We start from the raw sequence: 22,745 nt of genomic DNA on the forward strand, positions 1-22,745 counted from the left end.
CATGTACTTTTTCTACTTGTTCACACATTTCCTCATTTAGTCAATTAAAAAGTTGACTGTATACTTGTCTTTCTTCTAGGTGGTAAGGAAACAGTAATTAACAAAACAGAGCTTAAACTTACATTCTAGTAGGGGAGACAAGCAAGTATAAAATAATAATTTTAGATAGTGATAAGGGTACTGAATATAAAGCAGGAAAAAGGAAGTAGAAAGTATAGGTAGTGATCATATATGAGTAGATATATGTGTGTGTGACTATTTTTGAGGCCATTCGATAGAGGTGATATTTGAATACAGATGTGAATAATATGAAGGAGTTGGGCATGAAAAGATCATGGAGAAGAGTGTCCAGGACAAAAATACACTCTGGTACTGAAGCTAGGAAAAGCTTGCATTTTGGAGGACTAGAAAGAAGACCAGGAATTGGAGTGTAGTGAATTGGAAGGAGTAGGGGGAGATGAAATCAGAAAGGTAGAGAGAGGCCAGCTCACACAGGATTTTGAAGGCAATAGTGGATATTTCGATTTTATACTGAGTGGATAAGATTGGGGAAAATGTGAGGGTTTTGAGTGACCTGAGCAGATTTGTGTTATAAGGTTACTCTGGATACTGTGTGAATCATGTAGTGTAGTGAGACAAAAGGGAAAATAAGGAAGATATTTAGAAAGCAGTTTGTGGTCCTGAGAAGAGATGATGATGAGTTTAGACTAGGGTGATGGTCTTAGAAATGGTAAACAGTAGTTGATTTTGGAGATAATTTATGTCACAGCCAATAGGACAGGTATACGTACTAGATAGAGTGAAGTGTGAGGGGTCAAGGATGAATTCTTGGCTTTTGGTTTGAACAGCTGGGTGAATGGTATTGTTTGCTGAGATGGGGAATGCTGGAAAGGAGCTGATTGATGGGAGTGGTGGGTAATGAAGAGTTCCGTTCAGTTTCGGCCTTGTCAGATTTGATGTATCTGTGAACATACAGGAGATTTTGAGTGAGCAAATAATACAGAGAGAAATCAGGGCTGAAGCTAAAAATGTCTTAGTTTTCAGAAAATAAATGACATGCGATTCCATGGAAGTAGGTAAGATCACTTAAGAAACGAGTATAGATAAAGAATGGTTGCTAAGGACTTAGTCCTGGGAAGCTCCAATATTTTGAAGTCAAGAAGAGGAGAAATCACAAAGAAAACTGGGAAGGAATAGCAGTGAAGTTGGGGAAGAAACAGGAAGCATGCAAGATCTCAAAAACTTTACCTCTCATACATTAAAACTCCCAACAAAAGGAAGATATAGAATCCAGGAAACAGGGACTCGATCATGCTTGGATTATATATCCTTTCCTGTAAAACTTTTCTCCCTGGAATTAATAAGCACTTGGCTTTTGTACTTGTTTACTTTCCTATGCCCTTATCGCTATTTTGGATCCAAGCTATTTAAGAGAACTCAACATTGCATTGTCTCACCATATAGTCCAACAAGTAATCCGCCTCTCTCCTGCCCCTGTCTGATACCCTTCTTGGAGCCCTCATTCCCCTCCAGTCTAGATGTGTTGCCCCTTAGGCCTACTGCAAGCTGCTTGGCTGTCACACTGGGATTTATCTTCTTCACTAGCCTGTTCATTGGCTTGTTTTGGGTATTCCTGATTCTTTGGTCAGCTCTGAATAGTATTTACATGAGTGTAATGATGTAAACATTGAATAGTTATTTACCAGAACTCTGTGCCCATGGCTATATTAGGAAGCCTGGGGAAGGTGAAGTTTGGGTGTGTTGTGGTGGAGGAGGAGAATTGTATAAGACAGTTTAACTCTCATCTTCTACATCAGGAAATTTGTAGATAATACCTAAAACTGAAAAATCAAGTAATAGTATAAGCATGTTGGATAGAAATATGGAATGAAATGTCAGAAGAAACATCTACAGTTACCTGTACCGGTTACTGGAACATAATGAGTGTTCAATAAACGTTAGTAAATTCTAGATCTGAATAACTGCAAAGTACAGCTGATAACTCCAAATTAAAAAAAAAAGAATGTAAATATATGCTGAGTTCTCTCCAAATTTTTCATTAAATTGTTTCTATTTGTTTTCATTTAATTTGCTTCCTCTGTTGCTTGATGTACACTTTTATTCAGAGAAATACTTGTTTTTATTGCATGTGCAGGCATGTGTGGGAATTCCATCCAGTTTATTTTAGTATTTGGCTTACAATATTTTTAACTGAAATACTTATTGTTTCTTTAAGATATAAGTATTATGGCTACTGGTTTAGTAATTTGCTGATATTTTGCTATTTGCTATATATATATGCACTTTACTAATAATTTGCATTGTTTTCATGAACTGTGTAAAAATTTACCTAATTTATTTTGGTTTCAGAATTGTACTGAAATATTACATTTGCAAATATTAGTATTTGCTTTTATAATATATCGTATGTGGTATATGGTTTATCAGTAAATTTGCTGTGTTTTAGCTTACTGTTTAGTAGTATTTAATGCCATTATATTCATCTTTAACAATCTAAAATTTTTTAGGCATGGAAGATGCTGTTATGCCTTTAGAAATTATAATTCCCTACTGGATTACAGCATATTTTCATAACCACAAGAAACTTTTCCCCTAGAAGGTTGTTAAAATCACTTTCAGTGTGTGAATTAGGAGAAAAAAAATGGGAATTGTTTTATATACATACTTGTCTTAGATCTTGGCAAAAATGAGAAACCTCCTTGAATGGGTCTAAGAAATAGCCTTATACAATAGCAAATTGAGGATTATGGAATGTACTAATGTAATTAGTTATTTCAAAATATTATCAGACTTTTCAATTAGTCTAAATATACTGCTCTGTAGGCAGCTGTATAAAAATTGAGAAACTCTAATTTATAGCTGTGTTATTGATATAGTATAACAGTTTTAATTAAAAGAATAACTCAGTATTTATACAATTTAAATATTTTATCAATAGAGCTGTTGATTCAGTACTCTTCTTAAAATTAAAATTAACTCTCTTAGATAATTGAGAAATATATTTACTCTAATAGAGGAAAAATAGAGGTAGGGTTTTATATATTACAAATATCTGTTCTGACCCACAGTTTTGCTAAAAGGGATTGTGAAATATTGAAAACATAGTAGTTTGTTTTTATTTTTTCATCACCTAACTCAAAAGAAAAACAAAAATCCTGATTTTTAAAATATAAAACTAGAGTATTTTTAATTCACAGGTTATATTTTACCTAAAAACTTTTATTTAAATCTAGATCTTTTTAAAGCATTCTACTCAGTTAAGGAACTGTTTTGTTTCAGTTTCTGTTTTGCAACCTGAAATATTCTTTGCTTTTAGTGGTATTGTTGGAAATAGTGCAACTACATTATTGACTACCATTGAAGAAATGCATTTGCTAAGCAAAAAAATATTCTTCAATAGCTTGAGTCTTCATGCAAGTAAATTAATGGACAAGGTATGTTTGAAAAATGTAATTATTAAATTATGTGAATGTTTCACATTAAAGATGTTTTAATGATTTTTGAATTGATTGATAACTTTTCCCATTACATTCTGTGTTCTTTTGAGTTCTTCCTGTCACCAACAACTTTCATTTTGAGATGGCTCACTGGACCTAAGTTTATAGTCTTTGTTCCTGAAACAGTATAACATTGAGTTATAATTGGAGATAGGGTCTCAGGCTCCAATTTTACTACCATTTTCTATCACAGAAGTTGTATAATTAAAGCAAACGCTGTATTTAGCTAGGGGCTAAGATGACATACAGATTGGAAAACCAGAACTCTTACAAAATATTTTTTCCAAACAGCTTATATTTTTACCCCTGATGTTGCAGTTTTGTCCAAATGTATGCTCCTCTGAGTTATATAATTATCTATGAAAACAAGCAAGGAAAAACATCCCACAAAAAAACAAACAACAAAAACCTCAAAGAGTCCTGTAAGATCTTAATATCTTAAATTGAGCAGGGTATTTTGGCAGGACCTTAAGGAATAGATTTACAATGATCAAATCCTTCTTTATTTTTGTTTCATTATTGAGAACATGAGTTTTTCAAGGATGTGTCACAATCACCATACTGGCTTTTTAATTGTACTACTCTATCTAATAGGCTAGCTATATTAGGCCCAGGTTTTGTAATATGGTATAAAATAGTCAGTAGCAATTTAGTCCAGAATACCTGGTCAATCTTCACTTTCCTAAGTTCAGTCTTCACTTTCCTGAGCCTTAATAGGAGTCTCCTTCCTGACCCACATGCATGACTCAGATTCATTTGGAAAAGCAACATGAATTTGTGGAGCTGGAATATCTACCTTAATTTTTCTTGCCTTATGTTATTTCTGTTTGCATCAACAGTTTACTAACAATCATTTCTGGTTATATTTGTTTTTATGAGTTCTTATTTAGACAGAACTCTTCTAAAATAATTTATACATGATACACAAACATTAAACATGAACAAATATGTGCTAGCTGTTGAGAGTACAAGGATGAACACTCAACATCTGTTGGCCTCATTAAGGTTGCTTCTCCTTTAGTGGAAAATGACCAAATAAGTCTGGTTATTATAGAATCCTGTGATTTATGAAAGACATGTGCCTAGGTTATATGCTAGCACCAAAGGAGGAGTATATTTAGCAAACTATCTGTACTCCTTTACAGAGAGGAAGCTTTCCATAGAGAGATGTAATAGAGTTGAACTTTGAAGGACAGGTAGGCTTTAGATAGGTGAAGAAAGGAGTGCATAGAGGTCATCTTAAATAGAAGAAACAAATAGAATATGCTAGAACATGAGTATGAGTTACCTATAAACAAATTTTTCATTTATTAAAAAATATCACTTGTAAAGTGATGTGTTTTATATATATAAATGGGGAGGCTAGGGTGGAAATAGGAAAATTAAAGGAGTATTGAAACTGTTTTTATTCATACATGATCTAAGGGAAGGACTCTGGGAATAGGCGAGAGGGGACAGATTCATGAAGGGTAAAGGTAAAATCTTCAAAACTTGATGACTGAATGTGGGTTAGTGAGAGGGAGTCATCTAGAATAATTCCTAGGCTAATCACAAATATCTAGAATGCAGAAAGAGGGTACAATTTGGGAGATAAAGATGGTATTGTCTAAATTAGATAAGTTGAGTTTGAGGTGCCTATGAGAGATCCCTCTGGAATTGGTCTAATCTAAAAGGGAGTGATACATTTGGATTTAGAGAGTTTTACATATAAGAGATAGTTGAATTCATGGGTTTGGATGAAGTCACTGGGAATAATTTTTTTTATAAGAGTAGAGTTACCAGGACAGTCTTGGGAAACTCTGACGTTTAAGAGAAGGAAAAAGAGTCAACAGTATGATGCTGAGAGAGGATGGCCAGAGAGGCAGGACAAAAATTAGGATAAGATTTTATCGGAAAAGCCAAGAGAAGACAGTTTCTAGAAGGAGGGCATGGTTAATCATGACAGATGCTTTTAAAGAGTTCTAGTAGGAGGCTTGTTATCTTTGGCAATATATATGTGATAGGTGACCTAAATGGGCAATTTTAGTCCTGTGGTGGAGATAGGAGCCAGATTGTAGTACGTAGAAAAGTTCATGGGTAAGCATATTACCCAAAGCTTTACCAATTAGAAAACATATGGGCGTCAAGGGCGTCAAGACTGAAAATAGATGCATTAGGCATTTGTATTAAGAAATTTGAAACAGAGCAATAAAATAAAGATATATGGGAAGGATGGAATTAAATTTCCGTGACCAATTAGAAAACAAAAGCAGAATTGAGTATTTGTTGAAAAGATAAACAAAATTGACAAACTTCTAACAAGTCTAATCAAGAAAAAAAGAAAATTAAGTTTTTAGAAATTAGAGACAATCCACAAATGAGAATTAAAACTTAGAGAGTACCATGTGCAGTTTTGTGCTAATCATCTGAAAATCAGAATAAGATGAATGCTTTTTAAGGTGACATAAATTGGTAAAATGTGAGTCAAAAGGAAGTGGAAAGTGTGAATATACCTAAGGAAGGAAGAAAAGTTATTAAAGAACGTGTTGCCAGGCCTAGTTCAGATTATATGGAGAACTTCATGGAAAGCTTCCCAGTTTGTTTTAGGTAGTATAACACCGACATAAAACCTTTTAAAGATAGTCAGTAGTGAAAACCATAGATTAGTCACTTTTTAAGTTTTAAAACTTCAAAATTCAGCATTTATATATTAAAACCAAGAATGGTTTATTACATGAATATAAGAATGTTTCAGTGTTAGGAAATATACTAAATGAGTATATAAAATAAATTTTATATTCTATTTGATCATGTTGGGGAAAATCTTAATAAATAAGTCATTGATGAATACTTCCTTAAGCATATAAAGAGAGAGAAAACAAACAGCCAACATCATAATTAATATTGACATACTAGTGGTTCTTCTATTTAAGTGAAGAACAAGAATGCTTGCCAACACTTTTAAATAATAACCACGGTAGAAAGACCAGATAAAGAAATGAATTGTAAATATTTTAAAGGAGGAGACATTAGATTATTTATGGATGTTATGATAGTCTATTTTGAAGACCTAGGAGAATCAACTAAAAAGCTGTACAACCAGAAAATGAATTCTAGTGAAGTCATTGGTGAAAAGATCAATGTACAAATGTAATTAATTTTCTTATATACCAGCTCATGAGGTGCTCAATAAATACTGGTAACATGAATGGTTCAGTTCATTTTCTGCTGGCCTATATTCCATCACTATGTTGCCATTAGCTTTAAATCTCTTGCACCCTTGCCATTTTACCACATTCACTTTGCAAAACCACCTTGAATTAATTCTATTTTTCAATTTTTCCTGAGCTCTGCTAAAGAAAATTACATCATACAGACAGGAGTCACTAAAAAATTGTCTCCAATGTCAGGAAAGCCCTCCAGGAGGTCCAGCAAATGCTGATTGTCCTTTGGCAGCCACTCACATTTACCTTACTTATTTTCACCCATTTCCTCAAATCTACCATACTACCTCCTACTGAAAAAGTGCCAACTCTTGCTAAAACTGGATAATGGACATTAAAAAAAAAATCTTTACCAACATGATGAGCAAAAGTGACATTTTGTTGTTTTTCTCATTTGGATTTCTGTGATTCTAGTGAGAATGAACATTTTAAGATATGTTTTTGGCTGTTTGTGAATTGCTTGTTCAAGTCCTTTGCCATTTTCCTATTGGGTTGTCTTGTTCGTTTCTGATATTCTTTATGCATTAAAAATATTAACTCCATCATATGTATTACAGACATTTTGTCCACGTTATCATTTGCCTTTAAAATTTGCCTGTAGTATTTTCTGACACATCAACTTAATTTTTTTATAGTTCAATAGAACTTTTTTTATAGTTTTTTTCCCTTGGGAGCATTCCATGCTTGAAAGTATTCCCACAAGAAAAAACATTTAGAATTTAATATATAATAAAGTTAGCATCTATTAGTGGGGAAATGATAGATTGTTTAATACATTTATTTAGATGTATTTTCTTAGGTGTTTCTATGTTTTCACTTTATTTTTTTAAGCGACAGGATCTTACTGTTGTTGCCCAGGATCGTAGTTCGCTGCAGCCTTGAACTCCTGGGCCCAAGCCATCCTTCTGCCTCAGCCTTCCAAGTAGCTGGGACTATAGGTGCATGCCACCATGCCCAGCTAGTTTAATTTTTTTTTTTTTTTTTGTAGAGACATGGTCTCACTATGTTGCCCAGGCTTGTCTCAAACTACTGGCGTCAGGCGATCCTCCTGCCTCAGCCTCCCAAAGTGCAGGAATTACAGGTCTGAGCCACCACACCTGGCCCTAGCCCTGGTTTCACTTTTGCAACAAATTTTTAATCTACTGAAGTTTATTATTGTTCAGACTGAAAAGTTAGTATCTTATTCTTTCCCAAGTGGTTATCCATTTATTTTGTTTTATTCCCAATAGTAAATTTCTATATATTTTATTAGTCATGTAAAAGTTAAAATGAAAGTTGCAACAAAACAGGAAAACATACAGTTGACTCCTGAACAACATGGGAGTTATGATGCTGACCCCTGTGAAGTTGAAAAAATCTGCGTGTGACTTTTGACTCTCAAAATGTAACTGCTAATTAGCTTACTATTGAATGGAAGCCTTGCTAATAACATAAGCAGTCAACACATTTTTTGTTGGATGTATTATATACTGTATTCTTATAATAAAGTAAGCTAGTGAAAAGAAAATGTTATTAAGAAAATCATAAGGGAGAGAAAATATATCTACTATTCATTAAATGGAAGTGAATCATCATAAAGGTCTTTATCCTCATTGTCTTCACATTGAGTAGGCTGAGGAGGAGGAAGAAGAGAGATTGGTCTTGCTGTCTCAGAGAGTAGCAGAGGGAGAAGACAATCTATGTAAATATGGACCTTTGTGGTTTAAACATGTGTTGTTTAAGCATCATCTGTAATGGATAGTAAAAGGCAACTGAAGGATGACATCTTCCAATTAAAACTTTGAACAGAATAAGATGAAAATGAGGGAAGAAAGTAATTGTAATCTGAATATATTAATTACCAATCAATATTGCAGCTTATGTGAGTTTATAGCAGTGAATGGGCTCTGATCATTATTGTTGTTGTTTTTGTTGTCATTATTACTAATTGAACCCTGGATGTTTTTCTCAGATATGAACTGGGCCATATTTAGAGTTAGTTTTACATTAGATTTTGACTGTATTATGATTCTCTTTACAACTCATATGTTGCTTTTATCTACAACCATTTCAGGTTTTTTGCAAGAATATCTTCCTTTCATCAAATTTTAATGTTCCACAATTTTATATTAGTTATATCTTTTACTTATTCTGCTTCTTGAAAATGATTTCACTTCCTCTAAAAACACTAGCTTTATGAAGAAAATAATATTTATTGTAGAATGTTCTTCATTAGCAAACCACCCAAGTGGAAATTTTTGTTAATAGAATTTTAAGGGGATAGTATAATTGTTAGAAATAATAGCTTTTAAAATAAAGGTATAGCCAGAGAGGAATTTTTAAAAATATGATTGCTTTTGTGCTTTTAAAAAGACATACTTGGGAGCTAATTCTTTATCCAGCATGAAAAAAAGAAAATTCGAGGACATAATTTTATTGAAAGATGTACCTTTTCCCTAACAAAGCAGTTGAAGCACTTGAGTATTCAAGTAGGCATACTCCCTTCCTTATGAAGCTCTCCTGAAATATTCATAACTGCAAATCTAGTGAAGTTTAAAGAGAATATGTATCTATACTGCAAAAGACACAATGTTGTATCAATTTAGGCTAGACTGACATTTTCTAAAATTATTTCTCACTATAGTAATAGTACAGTTCTAATTGCAAGGATATAGCCTGTCTTAAATGAAACCCATATCAAATTAATAGTAGTCAGGATTGATTTTCCCAGTCCTCTGGAGAAAAAAAAAAAAAAAAACCCCAAATGATTCTTTAAATAAATTGTCATTTAAATTCTAGGATGTGGTTACTGCTTTGAATCTCTTTTTACTACTCATAGCATAGTATGTGGATTAGCAGCTTGGGCATCATATGGGAACTTACTAGACATACAAATATCTCAGGTCCTGCTCCAGAGCTACTGAATCGAATTATGCATTTTAATAAGATTCCTAGGAGGTTCATGTGCTCATTAAAGTTTGAGAGGTGCTGTTCTGGTTGAATAGTTTGAGTTTTACATTATTCCTTACAGATGATTCTGCCAGGAAAAACAAACAAAAAACCAGATTTGTTTTTTTTCTGAAATGCTTTAACATTTAAAAAAATAAAAGTGTGTAAAATAAGTTGTAATTTGAAATTATTTCAAACATGTTAGTTTGTAGTCTTAAATTTATCTTGGACAATTTTATTGACTTAAAAACTTAAATTCCACATATTGTCAATTACTAGAATGTATGCATTTAGAGCAAAAGGAATGTATATATTTATATATATATATATACACACACCCACTTCTTTTTTATATATATAATATATATATACTCTTTTATATATATATATATTTTTAAATGGATATAGAGAGAGAATGAGGAAATTAGTTCAAAAATATGAAGACTTTGTGTTTGGTTGGCTAGTCTTTATTTTTTGAAAGCAAATGGGTGAAGGGCCTTCTAAGAAGCTACACAATAGAAAATTATAGGACCTTAAATGGAAGATAGCTGAAAGAATAAAACTAAAGTTGGTAGTGGGATGAAGTTGTAGGAACAGCTCTTGGAATTTTTATGGTGCAACCTTTTTATTTTTCTCTAGTAAAAGTCAGAGCACCTAAACTACAGAAGGGATAAAAAGTAAATAGTCACAAGAAGAACGAGGACTTTCGTGTATAGCTCTACATATTTAAAAAAAGAGAGGTTCTAATATATGGAATATGAAGTTTTCAGTAGCTTAAATGCTTTTTTTTTTAAATTTATTGATTGATTAATTGGTTGAGTCGGAGTCTGTTTCTGTCGTCCAGGCTGTAGTTCAGTGGTGTGATCTCGGCTCACTGCAACCTCCTCCTCCTGGGTTCAAGCGATTCTCCTGCCTCAGCCTCCCAAGTAGCTGGGATTACAGGCATCCACCACCATGTCCAACTAATTTTTGTGTTTTTAGTAGAGACAGGGTTTCACCATGTTGGCCAGACTGGCCTTGAATTCCTGGCCTCAAGCAACCCACCCACCTCAGCCTCCCAAAGTGCTGGTATTACAGGCACGAGCCACCATGCCTGGCCTTTAAATGCTATTAAATGTGAAATTTTTCTGTATACTTCAACTTTGTGACTTAGAAAATATTCAAATTTTGAAATAAGTATTTCATAATAATAAGACTTGATGTTTAGTATGTAGAATAATATAAAGAAGAAGAAGAACAAATGAGCTCACTTTTTTTTTTTTTTTTTTTTTTTTTGAGACAGTCTCGCTCTGTCACCAGGCTGGAGTGCAATGCACAATCTCTGCTCACTGCAAACTCTCCCTCCCGGGTTCAAGCGATTATCCTGCCTCAGCCTCCTGAGTAGCTGGGACTACAGACATGCATCACCACACCCAGCTAATTTTTTTATTTTTAGTAGAGACGGGGTTTCACCATGTTGGCCAGAATGGTCTCCATCTCTTGACCTCGTGATCTGCCCGCCTCAGCCTCCCAAAGTGCTGGGATTACAGGCATGAGCCACTGCACCCAGCTGAGCTTTATTTTTAACTTCAGATATAGTACCCAAGTCTAAAGTATACAGTTAGTTTAATGTTTGTATTTGCATATGCTCATTAACTATCACCCAGATAAGATATAAAACATTTCTAGCACCTCAGAAGGCATCCCTTTTCCCCTTCCCAGTCAATATCTAACCCCAGTGTAAACTGCTGTCTGACTACTGTCTCGTTTTCCCTGCTATTAACTTCGTGTAAATAGATTCATACAGTGTATACTTTTTTGGCCCTGACTTAATGTATCTGTAAGATTCGTATATTTTGCATGTTCAGTAGTTCATTTTTAAATTGTTGTGTAGTAATTTCTTTATATATATTCACCACAATTTACTCATTCTGTTACTGATGGACATTTGGGATGTTTCTAGTTCTTGGATATTGTAAATAAAGCTATTATTAATAGTCTTATACATGTGTTGGTGGACATAAGTTTTTATTTCTCTTGTATGTATGCCCAGAAATGGAATATCTGGATTATAAGATTGATTAGCTTTACTAGATATTGCTAAGTATTGGTGGACATAAGTTTTTATTTCTCTCGTATGTATGCCCAGAAATGGAATATCTGGATTATAAGATTGATTAGCTTTACTAGATGTTGCTAAGTATTTTTCCAAAGTAATTGTCCTAGATCACTTCACCAGAAGTGTGGAAGTTTCAGTTGTTCCACATTCTCTCCAGTATGTGATGTTGTTAGTCTTTTTAATTTTAGCCATTGTAAAAAGTGTGTGGTGGTATTTCATTTGTTTGTAGTTTGCATTTTTCTCAAGATGAATGGTGTTGAACAATTTTTCGTGTTTATTGGCTGCTGGATGTACTTTCTTGTGAAGTTTTCTTTTAAAGACTGTTGCAGAGAGTCCTTACTGGGTTGTTACCTTTTTCTTATTGACTTGTAAACGAGTATTCAAACATGTGTTTGGATACAAGTCCTTTATGGAATAATAAGCATCACAGATATTTTCTATCACTTTTTGAACTGTCTTCTCACTCTCTTAGTTGTGTCTTAGATCAACAGAAATTCTCAATTTTTAATTCAGTCTTGTACAACAAGCTGTTATTTCATGATTAGTTCCTTTTGTGTCCTGTTTAAGAAATCTTTGGCTATCCCAAGGTCATGAGGACATTCTTCTGTATTTTTCTCTAAGAAGCTTGATTATTTTAGCTTCCACATTTAGGCCTTCAATCCATCTCAAATTTTTGAGTGTGGTATGAAGGTAGGGGTCAAGTTTAATTGTGTGTGTGTGTTTTTTAAATTACTTTATTTTCCTTGCTTTCAATTTTTCTTGCCTTTGGCCTTGATCCATGTCATAATGTCTGCTAAAATATAACCAGATACCTAATACCATGTTCTCATAGTAGGTCTTCAACAGATGTTTGATAGATTGAAAAACTAGAAGAGCCTTAGAAGCTAATCTTCTCAGTCATCTTTGTCCTTAGCTACATATGTATTTCTTAGGTTACCTGAGACTTTTATGTTTTTTTCCAGTTAAGTTGATATTTAATAATTGATTGTCTTAGTACCAGTAGTGTAGTTGCAGGTGGTTTTTGTGCTGCGATACAGGTATAGCCTTTCTTACATTAAAGATTCAGTCTGAGTTTGTTGGGGATACTTATCTCAGGTGAGCAATTGATGGGGCTCCACATTAGAAAGGCAATATATGGCTCAAGGAGAAATCCTGGGCTTTGGAGTCTGATAGAGCTGTACTCAAATTCTAACTTTTCCAATCATTATGACTTTCAATAAGTTGTCACTATGTAATTGAGTTTTTACTAAATGTAAAACAAAGAATTATGGCACAGTCAACGTAGCTTAACCTGCCCTAGGTCACATAGTCACTAAGGGTGAATATATATCCAGGTCTGCCTAATTGCTAAGCCTGTGCCTACTTCCTGGTGGATGTTCCATACATAATAGTTCCTTTTAACATTTTCCTTTTATTTATTTTTAATTTTTATAAATTTATGAGATACTAATGCAGTCATGTTACATTTATATATTATGTAGTGGTGAAGTCTGGGCTTTTAGTGTAACCATCACCTGAGTACTCTATATTGCACCCAGTAGGTAATTTCTCATCCCCCATTCCCCTCCCACCCTTCCAACCTATCTGAGTCTCCAGTGTCTGTTATTCTACTCTGTGTCCATGTGTACACATTATTTAGCTCCCACTTACAAGAACATGCAATATTTGACTTTGTTTATTTCACCTAAGATAATGGCCTCAAGTTCCACTCATGTTGTTGCAAGAGAAATGATTTCATTCTTTTTCATGACTGAATAGTATTCCATGGTGTGGGTGTATGTGTATGTTTATGTATGTGTATATGTATGTGTGTATATGTGTGGTGTGTGTGTATATATGATATGTAACACATATATGTGTGTGTCCATAAATATAACATATATGTGTTATATGTACACACACACCACATTTTCTTTATCCAGTCATCTGTTGATGGGCACTTAGGTTGATTCCATATGTTCGCTATTGTGCATATTTTCATATGGATATACACTTGATCCAGCACCATTTATTGTAAAGGCCATCCATTCCCACTGCAGTGAAGTGGAAATGGTCATAAATCACATGACCATGTATGTGGATTTGTTTGGTAATTGTGTATTCCATTGATTTATTTTAGATTATTTATTCCATTGATTTTATTTTATTTAGAATCAACTTGTGCATTTTTAAAATAAAAAAGCTTTCTGAGGCTTTGATTAAATCTATAGATCAGTTGAGGAGAAATTAATATCTTAATGATACCAAGATTTCCAATATATGAATATCATATATCTCTCCATTTACTTAGGTCTTTAGTTTCTCTCACCTTCTATAGTGTTCAGGCCTTGCACATCTTTTGTTAGATTTATTCCCAGATATTGAATGGTTTTTTTGATGCTTTTGAAATTTATTTTTCTTTTTAAATTTTATTTTCCACATATGTGTTTCTAGTATAGAGTTGATTTTGATCATTGATTCTGTTTCCACATACCTTAAAGGCAGTTTGTTTTTGAGTGCAAGAGTAAGCCATTGAAGATTTGGTCTCACATCTTCATTTTTGAAAGCATTTTAAAAATATCATTGGGACTGCTGTATGGAGAATGGAAAGTGGGTATGGAGGAGCAAATTTGGAAGAAAGGAGACCACTTAGGAGACTCTTAGAGTAAACCTGGCAAAAGTGGCCTGCTATAGAGTAGTAGCATAGGATGGTTTGGAGCATTTGCATTTGGAATATATTTTAATGGTATAGAGATAATTCAGTAAATTAAATGAGGGAAATGAAGAAAAGGAAAAATCAACAAATACTTTTTGGTTGTTGATCTGATTAACTGGATAGCATTAATGCTTAAATACCCCCATTTAATGTTTGTAAAACAAAAAGTGATAACTATTGTTCCTACTCCCTTTTGTATTTCATACAAACTCTAAGTTCTTTAGAAGATTTTTCTTTTTTAAATAGGGCAGTGAAGACATTAGCTGGTTCTTTCTTTTTTTTGTTTTTGTTTTTGACATTAGCTTTTGTTTTTGACAAAAGAAAAATTTTAACCTTACCGTATAATGCTAATTTCTGTGTTTTAAAAAATCTTAACTTATAAAACAATATATCTAATTTTACTTGTGTTTAAGATTACATTGGAGCCCATGAGTGGGCTTCTATTAATCTATAATTGTTTCTGTAATTTTCCATGTTTATCTTTTTTTTTTTTGAAAAACAAATGGTAAACTCAATGATATTCTTAAAGATGTCTGCCTTCCTCCTCCACCTGTAACATGTAAGAATCACCAGTTTGAAAAGTTTAAAGCATATGAGTCACAAGCATATAAAATTAGCTAGCAAAATTTCAATGTAGCAAAACATTTAGGAAGAAAGGATGCTTTATGTAAACTTGAAGAAGGCCTCAAGAAGTCTCGCTCTGTGGCCCAGGCTGGAGTGCAGTGGTGCAATCTCACCTCACTACAACCTCCACCTCCTGGGTTCAAGCAATTCTCCTGCCTCAGCCTCCCGAGTAGCTGCAATTACAGGTATGTGCCACCATGCCCAGCTAATTTTTGTATTTTTAGTAGAGACGGGGTTTCGCCATATTGGCCAGGTTGGTCTCGAACTCCTGACCTCAGGTGATCTGCCCGCCTCGGCCTCCCAAAGTGCTGAGACTACAGGCATGAGCCACCATGCCCAGCCCTGATGTGTATCTTGCATTTTTCATTTAACATATTGGGGCTTAATAAAATGTTAATTCTTTTTTTTGGAAACATCTTTAATACTGTACTTATGGATCCCATTCTTCCACGCAGAAGCCAGTTTTAGATGAATTATTTTGGTTCATTTTCCCTATTAAATAGCATTTATAATGCCAAAACATTCCCTCATAGTACTGTTGGAACATGTTTATTGTCCAGAGGCTTACTAAGAAATGACTTACTGTTTAGTCCCTTGGTATTTCAAAACAATTGATTAAATATATAGTAGTATATGTATATGTTTTATGTTGTAACTATGCTGCAGGAACATAAATTGAATGTAAGTGACCATAGTCAACAGTTTTTATTGATATCCATTTTGCTTAAAACATTGTGAAAGATAGAGCAGTTAAGAAGATATGTGCCTGAAATAAGGAATCTAATCTATTTGAAGTAGACATTCTCACATGTCATTTTAGTAGTCTTGTACTTTGGATTTAAAAACAAGCAAAGATGTTTGCTTATTGTCCCTAAGGGAGTATGCTTTGAATATAACCAGTTATTTTGTATCCATTCATTCACATGAACGTGCTTAGGTTAGTGGTACATATCCATGATATAGGTATTTGGAAGTAATGTGGCCATGTTTACAACAAAGCTTACCTGCCTGAGCAAGTACTTGCATGCCTGCTGTAGATACTCAGCAAAGTGTCATGTGGCCAATGTCAGGTTACAACTCTAGTTAAGATTTTTGAGAGTTTAAGATCATGACAGAAATAGAGGGAAAAGTCAAACATACAGAATAAGAAAGAGGGAAATCTTTATTTGTAAGGCAAAAGTTCACATTTTCTTCAACTTTCTGTCAGTATGTAAGATTTCTATGAATAGCTCAAGTCCTGGCATAAGTAGCAGTGATAATATTAACACCTCTTTCTCCCAGTCATATCACTCTGAGTATGCATCTGCCACTCACTTACTGGTGCTGACTGGTTTCCAAGGAAGTGGAGTGTGAATAAACTTGGATTTTCTACACAGCTTAAAGCTTATAGGAATTTCTGTATTATGATTATTGTTTTACATGAAGTTCATAAATTGTTTTTTTCTAATGGTTGCTACTACTTGTTTTAGGCTCTCTAAATAACAAAGCCCACTTAATTCTAGTGTTTGGCCCCCACAGCCTTATATGGAGATATGAAAGACATAGTAAAGAGGGTCTCTTCCCTAAGGGAGATTATGGTTAGTATAAAGTAAGTGCAAGAATGCATTGGAGGGACTTCAAAAGAAATATAGACTTGGCAGGGTGCGGTGGCTCATGCCTGTAATCCCAGCACTTTGGGAGGCCGAGGCGGGTGGATCACGAGGTCAGGAGATCAAGACCATCCTGGCTAACAAGGTGAAACCCCGTCTCTACTAAAAATACAAAAAAATTAGCCGGGCATGGTGGCAGGCGCCTGTAGTCCCAGCTACTCGGGAGGCCGAGGCAGGAGAATGGCATGAACCCGGGAGGCGGAGCTTGCAGTGAGCCAAGATCATGCCACTGCACTCCAGCCTAGGCAACCGAGTGAGACTCCATCTCAAAAAAAAAAGAAATATAGACTTGTCTCTTACAAAATTTAACCATTAGGAATGAATTTTACAAAATTAAAGTGACAAAAGTGAGCTATTTCTCCTCCTTAGATTTTCTTTCTGTTATTCTGCTACAGGATTTTATGGTCACAAAGTTTGTTTATCTGAAAAACTGCCATAATTTTCACTTAGCCTTAGAAGTGTGGTTCTTACCTTGTTGCCGATCTAATGGATGTGTGTAAAAGCACCTCATAGAATGGCAGTTTGCTGAATGACTTGAGTTCAAGTAGCACTCACTTGCAATGATTTACCATCAACTCTAACTATGGCAAAGTGTGACTTTAGCCTTAAATTTAAACTCCTTAAAGACCTTATTTCAAGGGAGAAAAAAATTTCCTTTCAGCTTTCTCCCATCAGTGTGTAAGTTTTACATCATTGGTCTTCTGTTTTGTTTGGCAATTAAAAATCTCTTGTGTTAATTTTTGAAAGTTTTTTTTTTTTAAGATTTATTGCTTCCAAGTGCAACAAAAATAAAAATAAATAAATGGGACCTAATTAAACTAAAATGCTTCTGTATAGCCAAAGAAATAACCATCAGAGGAAACACACAACCCACAGAGAAAATACTTGCAAACTACGTATCTGAAAAAGGACTGATATCCAGAATACAAGGACCACAAACAAATCAGCAAGAAAAAATCAAATAATCCCATCAAAAAGTGGGCAAATGAGATGAACAGCCATTTCTCAAAAGAAGATATACAGATGGCTAACAAACATATGAAAAAATGCTCAACATCACTAATCAAGGAAATGCAAATTAAAACCACAGTGAGACACTACCTTACTCCTGTAAGAATGGCCATTACTAAAAAGTGAAACAAAAAAAAACATATTGGTGTGGACATGGTGAAAGGGAATGCTTATATACTGCTGGTGGGAATGTAAATTAGTACAACCTCTATGGAAAACAATAGGAAGATTTCTTAAATAACTAAAAGATCTACCATTCAATCCAGCAATCCCACTACTGGGTATCTACCCAAAGGAATAGAAGTCATTATATCAAAAAGACACTTGCACACATGTGTTTATTGCAGCACAGTTGCAGTTGTAAAGATATGGAACCACCCTAAGTGCCCATCAACCAATCAGTCGATAAAGAAATTGCAACAACTTGAATGGAGCAGGAGGCCATTATTCTAAGTGAAGCAACTCAGGAATAGGAAACGAAAAACTGTATGTTCTTACTTATAAGTGGGAGCTAAGCTATGGGTACACAAAGGCACACAGAGTGATATAATGTACTATGGAGACTCAGAAGGGGGAGAGGATGAGGAGTGAGGGATAAAAAATTACATATTGGGCACGATATACACTACTTGGATGATGGGTGCACTAAAATCTCAGACTTTCCCACAGTACAATCATCCATGTAACCAGAAACCACTTGTACACCAAAAGCTATTAAAATTAAAAAAAATTTTTTTTAAGATTTGTTGCTTCCAAAAGACACTATATATACTCTCTCTCTCTCTCTTTCTATATATATATATATACACACACACACACATACTATATATTATAGTTTATAACTCAGAAGAGAAAATTACACATTAAACATTTAGGTTCTTAATCATACAAGGTTTGTAGTTCTACTAGAGCTGTACTCCTCATCTAGGTTCCCTGGATGATTTGTTAATTTTTTTTTTTTTCTGTTTATGAAAGGTATTGGGAACTGAAACATAACGTGTTTGCTCTGGTTTCTATAGCTGTCTATTTCTATATTATAGCTATTAGAATGCTAGCAGATCTTTCTGATTTGTACTAAGCCAAAGATTCCATTGAAAAAATTTTTGAGTATCTTCTGTTCAGTTTATATTATGTATATGCATGCACGTATATAGAATAGCTTTATATTTAAATTTTTGGAATTATGAGTATGTTGATTTCTATTAAGTGTATATTTATTTTAAAAACAAATGGAAACACAAAGAAGAAAATAACACTCATCTACATCCTGTCACCCTGAATTAACTGTTATTAACTGCTTGGTAGTTGGTAGTTTCTTTTAGGGGGCAGAGATCACTCTATTAATTTTGTAAAACTGATATGCATATATTTATACATAATTTAAACCATGGAGAAGAGCACAAAGATGAAAATTTTTTAAAAACCCTCTTGGAAATAACATTAGTTAACTTTATTATAATCAGTTTAACAACAGTCTAGATATCATTTTAAGTAGGAACGATAAATAGAATACTTTTGTGAAGATAAGATCATATTCTGGAGGGCTTTTTTAAGTTCACATTTATTTGAATTTAATGAAAGAAAAGGAGACAAAACTGAAGAAACTGTGGAACTTGAAATATGTGTCTCTTCACCCAAGAAATATTTTCCTTCAATTTTGTAAGTTTTGGCTTTATGTGTTTTGGGGCTTTTTTGTTGGGTGCATATATGTTCATAATTATTTTATTTTCTTGATGGATTGACCTTTTTATCATTATCAGATATCCTTTATTTCTAGTAATAATTTTTGTTTTAAAGTCTGTTGTGTCTGATAATTAGTATATTAGTGTAGCTAATTTAATCTAGCTTTCTTTCAGTTATTGTTTGCAAGGTGTATCTTTTTATATCCTTTTACATCTAATTTATTTTTGTCTTAAAAGTATGTCTCTTGAAGTTGGCATATAGTTGGTACATGGTGTGGTTTTTCAAATTAATCTGCTAGTCTCTGCTTTTTGATTGTCATGTTTAATCCATTTACACTTAATTTAATTGAGGGTAGAGTAGGATTTATGTCTGCAATTTGCCCTTTTGTTTTCTGTATGTCTTAAATGATTTTTTTCTCTGTGTCCCTGTTACTTCTTTTACATTGAGTAGATATTTTCTAGTCTACTAATTTAATTCCCTTATTTAAACATATATGTATGTGGGTATAGGGTTAGTTATATTTCCTGAGTGGTGTCCTGGGAATTACAATTAGCATCTTAATTTATAACAACATACTTTGAATAGTATACAAAAACTTTGCTCCTGTATAGCTCCATTCTCCTCTTCCTTTATGCCATTATTAATACAGTTAAATCTTATTACATTGTATGCCCATCAACATAGACTTATAATTATTGCCTTATACAGTTTTCTTTTAAATTAGAGTTATGAACAAAAAATACATTAAAACTGTCTTTTATAGTTATCTTTGTTGGAGCCTTGACCAGTGCTCTATTTCTTTATGTGGATCAAGTTACTTTCTAGTGTCCAGTTTTCCTTAGTATTCTTGTAGGACAGGTATGCTAGTGAAGAATTTTTGCCTTTATTTGGAGTGTCTTAATTTCTCCTTTATTCTTGAAGAATAGTTTTGCTGAATTTGAAATACTTGGTTGACAGTTTATTTCAGCCTGTGAATATGTCATCCAATATGCAGGCTTCTGGCCTGCATGTTTTCTGATAAGAAATCAGCTATTGATCTTGTCATAAATCCTTGTTCATAGTGAGTTATTTCTTTCTAGTTGCTTTCAGGATTATCTGTCTTTTGACAGTTTGATTATGACGTGTGTTACTGTAGGTCTCTTGAGTTTATCCTTCTGGGGGGTCAGTTCGCTTCTTGGATGTTGATTAGTGTTTTTTAAAATCAAAATGGGTAAGCTTTCTGTCATTGTTTCTTCACTGCCTTTTTTTCTTTGTTCTTTCCTTCTGAGATTCCCCTTTATACTTACATTGTTAAATGGTGTCTTATCTCTGATGTTCTGTTCATTTTTTTAAATTCTTTTTCTTTCTGTTTCTCAGACTAATAATCTTTAAGTTCCTGTCTTTAAGTTCACTGATTATTTATTCCACCTGCTCAAATCTGCTGTAAGGCCAAGCACAGCAGTTCACACCTGTAATCATAGCATTTTGGGAGGCCAAGGCAAGAGGATCACTTGAGCCCTGGAGTTTGAGACCAGCCTGGGCAACATAGCAAGACTACCATCTCTACAAAAAAGAAAATTAGCCAGGCTTGGTGGCATGTGCCTGCAGTCCTAGCTGTTAATACTTGGGAGACTGAGGTGGGATGATCACTCGAGCATGGGAGGTCAAGGCTGCAGTGAGCTGTGATTGCACCACTGCACTTTATCCTGAGTGACAGAGAAAGACCCTGTCAAAAAACAAAAAACAGAAACAAACAAAAAAACCCTATAGTGAATTTTTCATTTCAGTTATGTACTTTTTGACTCCAGAATTTCTCTTTGGTTATATTTTATCATTCCTGTCTCTTTATTGATATTCTCCATTTGGTGAGACATTGTTTTCATACTTTAGTTCTTCAGACACGATTTTCTTCAGTCTTTGAACATATCTAAAATAGCTTGTTTAAAGTCTTTGTCTAGTAAATCTAACATCTGGACTTCAGAGAATGTTTCTATTGAGGTGTTTTGCTGTGCATGCTGTGCATGGACTATATTTTCTTGTTTGTTTGCATGTTTTATGATTTTTTTGTTCTTGTTGTTTTTATGAAGGAGAGAGTACTTTTGGACATGCTTACTTTGCTATTCCTGGTGATGTCACTTATGTATTAACTTTCTACATGAAACAATCTTATAATAAATGCCGATATTTGAAAATTCTTACACCTTTCTGCCTACCTGCCACTAGGATATAGTCTCTTACGTTGTCTTCTAAGTGCCATTTTTTAAAAATTTACAAAATGTTACTTTATTAACATTGTAAGTATTCTGAGAACATTTTTAAAGAAATTCATAGGCACTTCTTTTTATGTATCATGGTGCCACCAAATAAGGATAGTGAACTTGGCATACCTTCTATTTAGTAAGTGCAAGGCATGTTACTCAGCCATGCAACAATCTCATTTAATATTTACAGAGTCCCTCTGAACCTCTGAAAAGTTAAGTAACTTGCTGAAGATTACACAACTAGTAAGTGATAGATCCAAGATTTGAACTTAATGTGTTTAACTCTAGAGCCCAAGATATTAATGGTAATGTTATACTGTTTCTGTGAAGTGATTTTCAAAATGTGGGACCCATGGGTTACCTTCTTGAGAGACTCCTAGGGTGCTTGTTGAACTGTCAATTCCTGAACCCCTAACCTATGACGTTTCTCAATTATATTATAGTTGGGATAGTGCTGGTCTATGGACTGCTTTTTTCTTATGATTTGGGCTAAAAAATAAAACAGTAGGCCATTTTAAATCCATATTAAAATACAATTCTACAATTCAATTGAACACTAACTTTTCAAATTAATTTTTTGAATTTTAGAGTACAAGGTGACATATTCTGAGATAAGCTGACAAAAAACTTTTCTCTCACTTTGTGTGCTGTTAATATAGTTCACAGTAAGCTATTGATAAATTATAGGTTTCTAATGTGTGAGTCTGTGCTTTATAACTTTTATTTTTTTTTTACTATGAACTTATATTTATACATTAAAATTTAGTGGAAAAAGTATAAGGAGTGGGTAAATCATCTCTTATTTTAGGTTGAACTCCCACCACCTGATCTTGGACCAAGTTCTGCACTAAATCAGACACTCATGTTGCTGCGTGAAGTTTTAGCATCTCACGATTCTTCAGTTGTACCATTAGATGCTCGTCAAGCTGATTTTGTGCAGGTATGTTATAAATTCATTTTTAATGATTGTTTTTTGCTCTTCTATTGTACACTCTGTTTCAGTTCTGGAATTTTGTAATTCATATACTTTGACAGTCCCTTTCTTACTGTTGATTTTCCATCAAATATTAAACCAGTTCTCATAACTTAAAAAGCA

At 33.8% G+C, this 22,745-nt stretch overlaps 1 protein-coding gene across 3 annotated transcripts in view; it reads left to right on the forward strand.

Annotated features, from left to right (window-relative positions):
• The window catches only part of COG6 (component of oligomeric golgi complex 6), a 101,653-nt gene that overhangs the window by 45,736 nt on the left and 33,172 nt on the right, over positions 1–22,745 (forward strand). For all 3 annotated transcript variants that reach the window (XM_003270010.2, XM_030813305.1, XM_030813306.1), the window contains exons 13-14: positions 3,338–3,455; positions 22,458–22,589. In XM_003270010.2, the coding sequence (XP_003270058.1) occupies positions 3,338–3,455; positions 22,458–22,589 (250 nt within the window). The remainder of the gene's footprint in view (positions 1–3,337; positions 3,456–22,457; positions 22,590–22,745) is intronic.

This window comes from Nomascus leucogenys, chromosome 5, assembly GCF_006542625.1.
Source record: "Nomascus leucogenys isolate Asia chromosome 5, Asia_NLE_v1, whole genome shotgun sequence".
NCBI classification, from domain to species: domain Eukaryota; kingdom Metazoa; phylum Chordata; class Mammalia; order Primates; family Hylobatidae; genus Nomascus; species Nomascus leucogenys.